The sequence below is a fragment of the Xenopus laevis genome, chromosome 6S (assembly GCF_017654675.1).
Source record: "Xenopus laevis strain J_2021 chromosome 6S, Xenopus_laevis_v10.1, whole genome shotgun sequence".
Taxonomy (NCBI): Eukaryota; Metazoa; Chordata; class Amphibia; order Anura; family Pipidae; genus Xenopus; species Xenopus laevis.
This window is the reverse complement of record NC_054382.1, coordinates 120170504-120185442: the sequence shown is the minus strand read 5'-3', so window position 1 is coordinate 120185442 and position 14939 is coordinate 120170504. Positions and strand designations below refer to the sequence as shown.

Below are 14939 nucleotides of genomic sequence, written 5' to 3'. Positions count from 1 at the left end.
TGGCAGTACACATGGTTTTTATGCAACTAAAGCATACGTTTAAGCCAGGAATTTAAAAATAAGCACCTGCTTGGAGGCCCGGAGCAACATCCAAGGGGTCGAAGAGCAACATTTTGCTCATGAGCTACAGGTTGGTGATCACTGCCCTATGGCCTACAACTTTGGGATGGGGCTAACTTTATGCAAATTAGGATTCGGTTCGGCTGGGCAGAAGGATTCGGCTGAATACGAATCCTGCTGAAAAAGGCCAAATTAAAATCATGCTAAACACTATTAAAATCATGCTAAACACTATTGGGCAAATTCCCTAAGCGGCGCAAATTCGCTAGCGACCACTTACGTAAATTTGCCAAGACAATGCTAATTTCCCTAAAATGCGAAGTTGCATCCAGGGCGCCAAACGCTTTGCGAAGATGCGCTAGCGTTACTTCAGCAAGCAAAGCAAAGTTGCGCTAGCTATGGCTAATTTGCATACGGCGGGAAGTGAAAGTTGAATGGATGTATATGTTGCAGCAAATACATTACATTACACAAGCCCAGGGGAACCATAATTAATAAAATAAAGTTGTGAAATTGCCCTACACATGAGCCCAGTGTATAGTTTATGTGCCATATAGTATAGTAATGGAGGGGGGAACCCGGTTACCCAAAAAAAATTTACGTACCTTTTGCAGCTTATCAAAGACCCCAGCGTTTTTTGGGCGAAGGCAAGTCTGATGAAAGAGGTAACGTTCAGTTAAATATGCATCTTAGTGAATTTGCTGCGTTACGTCCATTCACCAGAGTGAAAATTCGCCTGGCGTTAGAGTGCGAAGCAACATTAGCGTCCATCACCTTCGTTAGCGAGGTGACGCCTGCGCCTGTTAGGAAATTGGCGAAGTTCTGAAATGACGTCACCCTGGTCAGATTTCGCTTGCGTAAGTCGCTTTGCCCTTTAGGGAATCTGCCCATATGGCTCTCTGGTGACTATAATAAACAACTTCGGTGAATTATCCTATAAAATGCCCCAACTGCCCCTGGCAGACTCCATTTTATATTTATTTTCCAATTTGCAGTGAAAATATTGATCTTGTGTTTTACTCTTCGTATGTGAGGGCAAAGCTACTGACTGCAGCTTCTAAATAAAGAGCATATGCTGTTTCACAACTCAACAGGCTTTTCTTCTGTTCATATAAATACTTGCAAATGTTCTGGGTATCTGTTTCGTTTCAGGCAGTGGATAGGTCCCTTGATTAACTGGGGATGATTATAAAAGGCAATTGATGCCGATATGTGGGCTGTGTATATTTGGTTATTCTCCGATTATGACCAGATACAGTATGCAGGCTGTGTATATTTGTTTTCATTCTTTTTCTCTTCTGCAATAAGGGCAGGGCAATACATCTTTTTTTTTTTTTTTTTTTTTTTGAAATAGTGAATAATAATAATTGATGACACTGTCAGGATTTGTCCCAGTAACACATTTTTGCTAATGACAATGTGTTGAATCCACCCTAATTAACTCCAATGGCCTCCGTGTCCTTTTTCTGCCCCAAAACACTTACCAGCTTATTTTCACGTGGAGAAGCGGGAACCGTTTGGTTGGTTTTGCAGTCATGGGAGTAACACTAATGACCCTAGAATAGTGAAGGGGGTAGATTCCTATAGAGCTTAAATATTTAAAGGAGAAGGAAATCTGCAAAGCAGTTTATTGCCAATATATTCGCCACAATAGTGCAAGCTATAAGACTATATTTATTCTGCAGAATGCTTTACCATACCGGCGTAAACAGCTCTAGATGCTCTCCGTTTCCTGCCTGAGTCTCTCCCTGCTCACTCATAGCTCTGGGCTCAGATTACAGCAGGGAGGGGGAGAGGAACAAACTGAGCATGCTCAAGCCCAAGCCCTGGAGGTTTAAGATGAAAACAGGAAGTCTGATACAGAAGCCCATGAGTACATAATAGAAGGAAAGAAATGTGGTGTTTCTTTTGATAGAGGACTCAGAGCAGCATTTTCTTTAAGGGTTTACTGGTTTATTTATATAGACCTTTCTGATAAAGCTTTTTTGTTTTAACCTTTATTTCTCCTTTAAATGGTATATCATCTGCTGTATAGTTATATCTCGGGTTCAGGCTCCATCAATACAATTGGCAGAGGGCCATATCTTTAGTCTTTAGGGTAACCACTTGTTTCTTTAAATCAAAGCACCCAGGTGTTAGTTGAAATATAGCAATACTATATCTTTTACCTAGACAAGATGAGGGAAATGTTATTGAGCTTGAGCAATAAGCCATGCTTTTTAATTCTTTGCATAATAGCTTTCTTTTAGGGTAAGGTCACACGGGGAGATTCTGGGAGATTTAGTCACCCTGCGACTAATCGCCTCTTCTTTGGGGCAACTAATCTCCCCCAACTGCTTTCCCCTGCCTTCCGCCTCCTAGAATCAAAAATCGACAGCGGCATGGCACTCGCGGCACTTCGTTTTCTGAAGTCGCCCCGAAGTTTCCTCATGACTCCGGGTGACTTCGGAAAATGAAGCGATGTGAGTGCCATGCCGTTGGCGATTTTTCATTCTAGCAAGTGAAAGCAGTTCGGGGAGATTAGTTGCCCAAAAGAAGAGGCGATTAGTCGCCGGGTGACTAAATCTCCCCCTTGTGACCTTACCCGTATTAAATCTCCCCCGTGTGACCTTCAGCTTAAACTAGGGTTTAAGCATGCTCAGTTTGCTCCTCTCCCAGAGCTATGAGTGAGCAGGGAGAGACTCAAGCAGGAAGTGATGTCACACCAAGCTAATATGGCAGCTGCTATCCTAAACAAACAGAGTGCTTCTAGAGCTGTTTACTCAGGTATGGTAAAGCATTCTGCAGCATAAATATAGTGTTATAGCTTGCACTATTGTGGCTAATCTATTGGCAATAAACTACTTTGGTAGCTTTTTTCCCCCCTTTAATCTTACAATAAATAATGGTTGCCCTGCAGAGCTGGTCTGTTCCAATGGGAAGAAACACCTCGGGGGTGATCTCTGCTTCAAGTAGCAGAAGTCATGTTAAATTTAGATGAAAATGCCAAATATTTACCCCTGCAGTTATCTCTTCCTATTGTACATAAAGTATACCAGAGCAGAATGAGTGAGGGGCTATTCTTTGTTTCGCATATTACAAGCAATGTGGGGTTCACCCTTCAGACCCACCTGTACGCGTTTCTTACCCATATTAATGCATTCACATTACGATTGCTTCGGTTTAATGACAGCTTGACAATATCCAATTAAATTGACCATGTGCATTGTAGCGGTACAAAATATAGGTATGGGACCGGTTATCCAGAATTCTCGGGAGCTGGGGTTTTCCCACATAATGGATATTTCCATAATTTGGATCTTCATACCTTCGGTCTACCAGAAGATCATGTAAACATTTATAAACCCAATAAGGATCAATTATATCTTAGTACAAAAGAAATCGTTTTAAAAATCTGGATTATTGGATTATAATGGAGTGTATAGGAGATGCTCATTCCGTAATTTGGAACTTTCTGGATAACTGGTTTCCAGATAAAGGATCCCATAAGTTTATAAAACCTGCTTGATGTGTTGCCTGTGGCATGGAACGGGTTATCTTGCTTTTCTAGGTCTGGCTATCTGATTAAGAGCCATGATTGTGCAGTGCTTGTACTGCTTACAATTTACAGCCGCACATCAAAGTTTTTTTTGTTTTTTTTCGAACCCGCGCTCTCTAAGCGCTGCGGCCCTCAACATCTGGTTACCATCAGCATTTTGTCTGCTGCAGCGAGAAAAGAAAACATACACATGCAGATGTCCACATGCTACCGAAACGCATCAGTCACATTTGGCTTTTATTTTTTAGGATAAATGTTCGACTTGTAGTTTGTCATTTTTTAACTTACAAACTGTTCTCTTGTTGGTTTGCAAACATTTTGAAATTTAAGCCTGAAGAATACATAAAGAGGGGGGCTATCGTTTTTAATCGGGCACCATTTTTAATAATTTCTAAGGATTATCATCATGTCCGGAAACCCCTTGTTCAGGAAGATCTGAATTACGGGATCTCCAGATATACAGTTTTTTAATTCATTTTTTTTTTTTCATTTTTTAAAATGATTTCCTTTTACTGTAATAATAAAACAGTAGCTACCTACCTATAATAAATCCTTATTGGAGGCAAAACCAGCCTATTGGTTTTATTTGATGTTTAAATGATTTTCTAGTAGACTTAAGGTATGAAGATCCCTTATCTGGAAAGCCCCAGGTCCCGAGCATTCTTGATTAGAGTCCTGCGTGGAACCAATTTCTAAAACCCTACCTGAACTCGCAGCCGTGACCTGAACCGCAACCTGCATATTTACCCACTTTGATCCGCTACCCGACCCAGACCTGCAACTGCCTTATCCGCAACCCATCGACCACCATCAAACAGGAAGTGATGGTGCTGCAAACCAGAAGTGACATCAAAAGTGGGCGGGGACAGAAACAAGTTTTGTAAAACTATAAAAGGAGTAAAATATAGACAACTTTACCTAAGATAAGAAATTTAGACGAGACCCGCAACCAGAATCGCAACCCACGGGTATACCCACACCTGAAAATCCTCGTTCTGCAGGGTTCCCTCCTTTTTTTCGGGTAACCCGCGGGTACCCGACCCGCTGCAGGACTCTATTCTGGTTAACAGGTCCCATACCTGTAATAGAAACCAAGACTTTGGTTGTCATGGGTTGACATCCTCTGTAAACGTTCTCTTCAAGCAGTTGTTTAGTATAAAAACAAAAACTTGGCAAATAGGCTGTGCAAAATAAAAAATGTTTCTAATATAGTTAGTTAGCCAAAAATGTAATGTATAAAGGCTGGAGTGACTGGATGTCTCACAGAACAGAACACTACTTCCTGCTTTGCTGCTCTCTTGGTTTCCACTGATTGGTTACCAGGCAATAACCAATCAGAGACTTGAGGGGGGGGCACATGGGCCATAACTGTTGCTTTTGAATCTGAGCTGAATGCTGAGGATCAATTGCAAACTCACTGAACAGTTATGTCCCATGTGGCTCCCCTTAAAGTCGCTGATTAACTCCGAGTTAGAGAGCCGAATAGCAGGAAGTAGTGTTCTGGCTATTATGTTAGACATCCAGTCACTCCAGCCTTTATACATTACATTTTGGCCTAACTAACTATATTAGAAACATGTTTAATGTTGCAGAGCCTATTTATTTACCCAGTTTTTATTTTTACACTGAACTGTTCCTTTAAAAGAAAACTCTACCCTTCTAGCAATGTGGAGCTTTTTTTCCCCAATATTTGTTTTTGGGTTATTTTTTTTCACTTTTAGATATCTAAATGCCATTCAGACTATGTGCCCACACATTCTCCGATATCTGACAACTGCTGTGATCACCAACAAAGATGTGAGGAAACGAAGACAAGTCTTAAAAGATCTGGTTAAGGTCATCCAACAGGTATGCTCAGAGTAATCTCTTCCTACCAATCACAGTCGGTTTTAACATCCGTTCCACCAGTAACAGTAGATGTGTTTAGATGTAAGCTGTTATTTCAAATGAAATGAACCATGTACCATATATAATCCATTGTCTCTGAGGATAATAAAATAAATATATTTTCTTTAAACAGGAATCCTATACTTACAAAGATCCCATTACTGAGTTTGTGGAATGCTTATACGTCCACTTTGACTTTGATGGAGCACAGAAAAAATTGAGAGAATGTGAATCGGTGAGTAACTTGACTAGAGTATTGTAGTGTGTTACTTGCAGAGCGACCAGATACCCTGTGGGTCAGGCTGAATCGGGACTAATTTTAGGCATTCATGGCGTGTGGGTCACACTGGGATACTGCTATACTGTAGCAGCTGCACTTCCGGAGATGTCTATTTTTGTGACTTGCACCACTGATCTGTGGATTGGTGTGGGTCCTACATCGGAAACATTTTCGGGTTAGGGTGGGGGTTATGGTTTTGCGGGTTAGGGAGGAATGCAGGTTATGGTTTTTCTGGTTAGGGTGGGATGCAGGTTATAGTTTTTCGGGCTAGATTGAGATGCAGGTTATGGTTTTGCAGGTTAGGGTGGGATGCAGGTTATGGTTTCTGGTGTTAGGGTGGGATGGAGGTTATGGTTTTTGGGGTTAGGGTGGGATGCAGGTTATGGTTTTTGGGGTTTGTTCGGGATGCTGGTAATGTTTTTTTGGGTTAGGGTGGGATGCAGGTTATGGTTTTCGGGTTAGATTGGGATGCAGGTTATGGTTTAGCAGGTTAGGGTGGGATGCGGGTTATGGTTTTGCAGGTTAGGGTGGGATGCAGGTTATGGTTTTCGGGTTAGATTGGGATGCAGGTTATGGTTTTGCAGTTTAGGGTGGGATGCTGTTTATGGTTTTGCAGGTTAGGGTGGGATGCAGGTTATGGTTTTTGGGGTTAGGGTGGGATGCAGGTTATGGTTTTGCAGGTTAGATTGGGATGCAGGTTATGGGTTTTGCAGGTTAGGGTGGGATGCAGGTTATGGTTTTTGGGGTTAGGGTGGGATACAGGTTATGGTTTTCATGGTTAGATTGGGATGCAGGTTATGGTTTTGCAGGTTAGATTGGGATGCAGGTTATGGTTTTGCAGGTTAGATTGGGATGCAGGTTATGGTTTTTGGGGTTAGGGTGGGATGCAGGTTATGGTTTTTGGGGTTAGGGTGGGATGCAGGTTATGGTTTTTGGGGTTAGGGTGGGATGCAGGTTATGGTTTTCAGATTTGGGTGGTCCCACACGGGGAGAACTTCTCTACTGTGGGCTACTAATCTCCCCAAATGCCTTCCTGCCAGCAAGAATATGAATCGGCGGTGGGATGGCATACGTATAGATTCGTTTTCCGAAGTCCCCCGCAGTAGAGAATAATTGTTGCTTGTCGACTAATTTCCCCATGTGCCACCACCCATAGGGTAGTTTGCGGGTTGCGTTTTTCCTGACACATCACTAGTTTATATGGTGGTTATGGCAGGATGCACAACTAACACTGTTGCATATCATATTATATTACTGTGCTTTATTGTATTTGTTTATCACATATAAATGTAGGTACTTATACAAACTGCCAATCAAGAAAAGGCTGTGGTACCTTTGTATGGTTCTATCTGTGGTTAAATCATTTGGGCAATATAACACCCCCTCTATGTCATATGCAGTTTGTGAGTGTTTGTAATTAAAATGATCTGACTTTATGTTGTATGGCGAGCTTTAGATCCAAATAGGACACAGTAAAGATAGGGAGATGTTTTGTATACAGTACTGCAGACAGCTACCACAATCTCCATTCCTTTACCTTCCTTTATACTACATAATACCCAATATCTGCAAAATGGTAGGAATTACCCACATTTCTTTTCTTCTGTTGTGTACATATGGGCTTCTGTACCAGACTTCCTGTTTTCAGCATAAACTTCCAGGGCTAGGGCTTGAGCATGCTCAGTGTGTTCCTCTCCCTCCTCCCCTCCCTGCTGTAATCTGAGCCCAGAGCTATGAGTGAGCAGGGAAAGACTCAGGCAGAAAGTGATGTCACACAAGCTAGAGTCCTGCAGCGGGTCGGGTACCCGCGGGTTACCTGCAGAACCCTGCAGGTAGAAGTTCCTGGTGCGGGTATAGATGCGGTTCTGCGGGTTTGCGGGTCGGGCTGCGGGTCTTCTCAATGTCGATTTTTACTCCTTTTTTTCTGATCACTCCCATTTCCGATGACGTCATTTCCGGGTTACAATGACCGCACTTGATGACAGCCTGATTCTTGATGGTCAGCGGGTCCGGGATGTGGATAAGGTACTTGCGGGTCCAAGCGGTAAGAATGCGGATCCACAAAAGGAAATAAAACTTACCTTTTAAAAAAAAAAGAATGCGGATCCAGGTTGCAGGTACGGGTCGGGTACAGTTCCCAAAAAATGGACCTGCGCAGGACTCTTAACACAAGCTAATATGGCAGCTGTTATCCTAAACAGAGAGTTTCCAGAGCTGTTTAAGCATTCTACAGAATAAATATAATGTTATAGCTTGCACTATTGTGGCTAATCTACTGGCAATAAATGTTTCTGAAGCTTTCCTTCTCCTTTAAACCATGTACATTTTCACTGTTAGCTTCTTATTCAAATGTCTTGTTTTTATCCATCTGTTTAGGTGCTGGTAAATGACTTCTTTCTTGTTGCCTGCCTAGAAGACTTCATTGAAAATGCCAGACTCTTTATATTTGAGACCTTCTGTCGCATCCATCAGTGTATAAGCATCAGGTAAATGATTCTATATACTGATATACTCAGTCTAACTTTAGCTTGACTTTACATCATCCTGGGAGCCTGTGGGGGAACTCTGCACTAATGGATTTTAAAATAAAAGCAAACGTTACCATACTAAATGTGTTTGTCTAAAAATGGCATCTTCTGTTTTAAGGTGGATACATTTTATCCTGTACAGTGTATAGAACCGAAGAGAAGGGTTCTTTTGGGATAGAGCTCCTATGCGATTTAACTGATTTCCATTTGGGACGTTTAGGGATTATAAACAGTACAGCAGCACTTGTAGAACATAAATCCACAAAGTTTACATTCATTAAAAAAAAAATGCCATTGTTAACCCAAGAAGGAGGTCCATTTGGTTTCCAGTTGGGATATTTGCATAGAGATTAAAGGAGAACTAAACCTAAAAATGAATGCGGCTAAAAATGCCATATTTTATATAGTGAACTTATTGAACCAGCCTAAAGTTTCAGCTTGTCAATAGCAGCAATGATCCAGGACTTCAAACTTGTCACAGGGGGTCACCATCTTGGAAAGTGTCTGTGACACTCACATGCTCAGTGGGCTCTGAGCAGCTGTTGAGAAGCTAAGCTTAGGGCTCGTCACTAATTATCCAGCAGAAAATGAGGTTGGTCTGTAATATAAGCTGATGCTACAGGGCTGATTATTAAATTCTGATATTAGTTGCACTGGTTTCTGTGCTGCCATGTAGTAATTATCTGTATTAATTACTAATCAGCCTTATATTGTGACATTTCTATTCTATGTGTACTGTATATTGTGAGTGGGTCCCTAAGCTCAGTAAGTGACAGCAGCACAGAGCATGTGCAGTGAATCAGCAGAAAAGAAGATGGGGAGCTACTGGGGCATCTTTGGAGACACAGATCTTTACTGGTAAAGGGCTGTGGTTGCCTTGGGCTGGTACAGAAGCACAAAACATAATGTACAACATTTCTAGCTACTTCTTTCGTTAAGCTTTAGTTCTCCTGTTAGGGTTTTTAGAAAACTCAATATGCTTTATAACTTCAGTCATTTCGAGTTCGCTGCTTTCAAGTTTATGTACTCTGATGTCAAGCGTGAGAGTCTTCATTTGGACTTCGTTACTCGTTGCTTTGTTTGCTAACGAGAAAGATAAATGAAACAAGGAAGCGGTAACATCTTAGTGAAACTAGAGCTAATGACACGACCGCTGCTCGTTTGAATATTGAAGTATATAGTGAGCTTCATCGGGTATTGCACAAACCTTTTCAGTGGGGAAATTATTAGCAGGAAATGCATATATGTTGATTTGTGTTGTTTTTGCATCTTCCTTTATGTGCAGGTCCTTAGTTGCATGTCCTCCTCACATTTTATACTAAAAGTCATAAATACATGTATGAAAGGCCTTGTGATGTCTGGGGAACAAGTGTTTGGAGATACAGCACATCAAAGTAGCTATCCAGCTAAGTGCTACCATGGTACTAATTGAGTTAATGAGAAACACTTCTTCTAACCCAGTATCTCTCAAGTTCCCACAAGTCTGGGCAAACGTTAAAAACCACTAAACAACTGCCTTGACTTGAAAGCAAAGCTGCCATAAACGTGCGCTTGTCTGGGAACATGTTCTCCTTTAAGATGTAACACGCACATCTCTTAAAGGAGAAATAAAGCTTAACTAAAGAAGTAGGTAGAAATGTTGTACATTGTTTTGTGCTTTTGTACCGGCCCAAGGCAACCACAGCCCTTTAGCAGTAAAGATCTGTGTCTCCAAAGATGCCCCAGTAGCTCCCCATCTTCTTTTCTGCTGATTCACTGCACATGCTCTGTGCTGCTGTCACTTATTGAGCTTAGGGACCCACTCACAATATACAGTACACATAGAATAGAAATGTCACAATATAAGGCTGATTAGTAATTAATACAGATAATTACTACATGGCAGCACAGAAACCAGTGCAATTAGCATCAGAATTTAATAATCAGCAAACCTGTAGCATCAGCTTATATTACAGGGGAAGCTCATTTTCTGCTGGATAATTAGTGACGAGCCCTAAGCTTAGCTTCTCAACAGCCAATCAGAGCCCACTGAGCATGTGAGTGTCACAGACACTTTCCAAGATGGTGACCCCCTGTGACAAGTCTGAAGTCCTGGATCATTGCTGCTATTGACAAGCTGAAACTTTAGCCTCGTGCAATAAGTTCAGTGTATAAAAGATGGCATTTTTATCCATATTCATTTTACGGGTTTAATTCTCCTTTAAAATACTTCACAAATGGCCCTTGTTCAGTTTTGTATTTTATTGCTTAAATGATCCCAAGTGAATTAAGGTTTGAAACATGCATTGCACGTGGGGAGCATTTTGGCACCCTTCTGCAGACAATTTTTTAAAATTAATTTGTATATATAACGAAACTCCGCTTGCGCTCCTCTTCAGAAAAGGCGACAGGGCGATGACCCATTGTGCGCTGCTAGATTTCTCCTCCCTGGCTATCTCCTAAAGAAGGCAGAGAGGAGAAATTGAGCGCCGCACTATGGACGGTGACTTTTCTGAAGAGGAGCGCAAGCGGAGTTTCTGTAAGTTATTTCTTAATAAAGACTTTGCGATTTTAAAGTTAAATATGTCTTGTTTTTTTTTTCGTTATACAAGCAAATATTTTTTAAAAAATTTTTTGACGTTACTGGTTCTTTAATACTAGGGATGCACCGAATCCAGGATTCGGTTCAGGATTTGCCCTGGATTTGGATTTTTTCAGCAAGATTCGGATTTGGCTGAATCCTTGTGCCGAAATTGAATCTGAATCCTAATTTGCATATGCAAATTGGGGGTGGATAGGGAAATCTCAAACTTTTTGTCACAAAACAAAGAATGTTTTCCCTTCCGGTCAATAAGTCACATATTCGGATTCAGTTCGGTATTCGGCTGAATCTTTCAAGAAGGATTCAGGTATTCGTCCGAATCCCAAATAGTGGATTTGGTGCATCCCTACTTAATACAGGCAGAGCGGTTCCTGTGCTTTGGTTTTGGGAGTCAATGTTATTTAGAGGCAGTTTGACCACCAGGGCCAATAAAAATGCCCCATGTAACAACCCAATGAGCAAAAAAATGTCATATCATCCCTTTATCTCTAAAGCTACTCATTTGCCTGTCCATATATATATATTGGAGATTCTGCTAAACTGGGAAAATGAGGTGCAGCAGTTATCCAAAAAAATCTAAATACAATTCTTTATCCCAAACAAATTAATTTTAATTTACATCCCCTCCCCCCCCCCATTTCTCTCCAAGCATGTTGGCCGACAAACTGAATATGACTCCGGAAGAAGCTGAAAGGTGGATTGTCAATTTAATTCGTAATGCAAGACTGGACGCCAAGATAGATTCCAAACTGGTACGGCTTTCATTTTGTCTCGTTCATTCTTACAGAACCACAGTAAATGATGTAATTTTGTTTGGAACGACATGGCTTATAAATTGTGTATCGCTGCAGACCGTTTATAGTGGTGGGTGGGTATTCCGTTAAGCAGCAGAACTCGCTCGCAATGTTTGGATATCATTCAGTTTTGCCTGCAGTAGTTCTGTTTTTAAAGGAGAAGGAAAGTCGTTTAGCACTTGGGGGTGCCAAATGTTAGAAGAAAAGTAAATCACCGGCACAACTTGGGAAATGCTAGCAGGGAGATCCTCTTTCTCGTTTATTGCGGATGCAACGTTTCAGGGCGTAACCCCATTCTTGACAGGGGTTATGCCCCGAAACGTTGCATCCGCAACAAACGAGTAAGGGGATCTCCCTGCTAGCATTTCCCAAGTTGTGCCGGTGATTTGCTTTTCTTCTATACTGAATTTGAGCACCGGAGATTCGGATTGATTGGACGGCCAGGTTGTGCGAGGGTAATTCCTTTTTTCCATATGGTGCCAAATGTTAGGCACCCCCATGTGATTGTATTTACTTACCTGAAACCCTGGGCCGGTGCTCCTATCGGCAGAAAACTCCACCGGCCCAGGGCTATTCCAGTGAGCACCACGGATCGCTTCTCTTCTGGGTTTTTTCTTTCTTCAAATTTTCCAGGGCAGACGCATGCGTAGTAGGATGAAAAAGCCGACTTAAACTAAAAAGTTCGACTTTCCACTCTAATGTGCATGTGCAACTGCGAGAAGAAAGAAGAAGCCGGAAGAGGATTGATCCATGGTGATTGCTGGAATAACCCTGGGCTGGTGCAGTTTTCTGCTGAAAGGAGCACCGGCCCAGGGTTTTTAGGTAAGTAAATACATTCACTTGGGGGTGCCTAACATTTGGCACCCCCAATTGGTAAACGACTTTCCTTCTCCTTTAAAGTCAAATTTGTTTAGATTTCCATAATGCTACCTGCAGGATATGCAATACTTTGAGCTGTCCGAGTGTATTAAAATCGAGCCTTTTATATCGATTAAACAGATACAAAAAAATGTCATTTTCTGTACTTGTTCCAGGGCCACGTGGTGATGGGGAACAATGCGGTCTCTCCATATCAGCAAGTGATTGAAAAGACGAAGAGTCTTGCGTTCCGTAGCCAAATGCTAGCCATGAATATTGAGAAGAAATCAAACCAGAACAGCAGAACTGAGGTAAAGATGTTTGCTTTGTGCCGCTGACTCTCTTATTGAGGATAAATTCCTCTTCCTGACATAGGATTAAAATAATGAAAACTTATGATCCAACCCACGGATCTAGAAACATCAAAATAATATGCAGTGGGATTTAAACATTTTTAGCAACATATGATTTTCATAAAGCTTATAGGTATTGTTCCTCCTCCCTAGTCCTATATGGACTTTGTGCTATTTGTTTAAAGCACATTCAAACGCAAATTCAGGTAAATATGGCATGCATCAAATACAAGTATCAGACCTATTATCCAGAATGCTTGGGACCTGGGGTTTTCCGGATAACGGATCTTTCTGTAATTTGGATAGTCATACCTGAGGTCTACTAGAATATAATTTAAACATTAAATAAACCCAATAGGCTGGTTTTGCCTCCAAAAAGGATTAATTATATCTTATTTGAGATCAAGTACAAGCTACTGTTTTATTATTACAGAGAAAACAATTTTGAAAATCTGGATTATTTAATTATAATGAAGTCTATAGGAGACAGCCTTTCCGTAATTCAGATCTTCCTGGATAACGGATCCCATACCTGTACATGCTATTTTTTTTCCCATTTATAGAAAGTCCATGTTGGCACTAAATACATTTTCTTTAAATTTTAATTAAGCTTTGCTTTTTAATTTTTTTTGCCGTTTTACTTGCCTGCTGTGTGATTCTGTAAACCATTCTAAATTGTGGCAAATTTGTTGCATGTTTCTCATCATTCTCTAAGTGGGGGGGGGTGGACTACTGCAAAGTCGAGATATGGGAAATTATTTTTCTGAATGTTATTAAAGGAGAGCTAAAGCTTAACTAAAGAAGTAGCTAGAAATGTTGTACATTATGTTTTGTGCTTCTGTACCAGCCCAAGGCAACCACAGCCCTTTAGCAGTAAAGATCTGTGTCTCCAAAGATGCCCCAGTAGCTCCCCATTTACTTTTCTGATGATTCACTGCACATGCTCTGTGCTGCTGTCACTTACTGAGCTTAGGGACCCACTCACAATATACAATACACATAGAATAGAAATGTCACAATATAAGGCTGATTAGTAATTAATACAGATAATTACTACATGGCAGCACAGAAACCAGTGCAATTAGCATCAGAATTTAATAATCAGCAAACCTGTAGCATCAGCTTATATTACAGGGGAAGCTCATTTTCTGCTGGATAATTAGTGACGAGCCCTAAGCTTAGCTTCTCAACAGCCAATCAGAGCCCACTGAGCATGTGAGTGTCACAGACACTTTCCAAGATGGTGACCCCCTGTGACAAGTTTGAAGTCCTGGATCATTGCTGCTATTGACAAGCTGAAACTTTAGGCTGGTGCAATAAGTTCACTATATAAAATATAATTTTTAGCCATATTAATTTTTAGGGTTTAGTTCTCCTTTTAAGTCATCCATTTAGTTATTTTAACTTGCAACAACTTTTTTGTTGCAGGTTAAAATAATGACTTAAAATAAAAACTGATGCAAGTCAGTTTATAGACTCATAGGCCAGACCCCTTGAAGTCCTGTTCAAGTTCTTGGGGAGGAGATAGTTGACAAGGAATACGACTGTATTTACATTTTTCAAATCCATACCTTTCACTTGGCATTGTTTAAAAACAATGACTTGTCAGGATAAATGTATATAATGACTTCATTTTGCAGGCACCTACCTGGGCAGCTCAGGATTCCGGATTCTATTGAAGACTTTGTTTGAACTTTCCAACAGAACCAAGTTTTCTGCTGAAACCCATGCTTTCTTTTCCTCTTGCACAAACCAAGTCACACCGTGAGATTAAAGAAAGGCATGTTTTTGAATAAAATGGGAACAATTCCTTTTAACTGGGGGATATTGATGATTTTTTTTGCTTTTATTTTTCTGATTTACTTGTGTACCACATTTTACTGTATGAGCTGTTTAAGTTATTTCCCTCCATTTATATCTGTATAATAAATATGTAGCATTGTGTTCAACAAGCATAATACACAATACATAGAGGAATTATGTATATGTTGATATCCTCTATTTCAGGGGTCCCCAACCTTTTTTACCCATGAGCCACATGCAAATGTAAAAAGAGTTGG

The 14939-nt window shown here is 40.8% G+C and overlaps 1 protein-coding gene across 1 annotated transcript in view; it reads left to right on the top strand.

Moving 5' to 3' along the window:
• eif3e.S (eukaryotic translation initiation factor 3 subunit E S homeolog) overlaps nucleotides 1–14696 on the top strand; it is a 30502-nt gene extending 15806 nt beyond the window's left edge. The window contains 6 exon segments of the mRNA NM_001095852.1: nucleotides 5320–5446; nucleotides 5619–5720; nucleotides 8142–8251; nucleotides 11524–11626; nucleotides 12703–12837; nucleotides 14520–14696. Coding sequence (NP_001089321.1) covers nucleotides 5320–5446; nucleotides 5619–5720; nucleotides 8142–8251; nucleotides 11524–11626; nucleotides 12703–12837; nucleotides 14520–14558 — 616 coding nt within the window. The 3' untranslated portion in view covers nucleotides 14559–14696.
• Nucleotides 14697–14939: the final 243 nt, after the last annotated feature.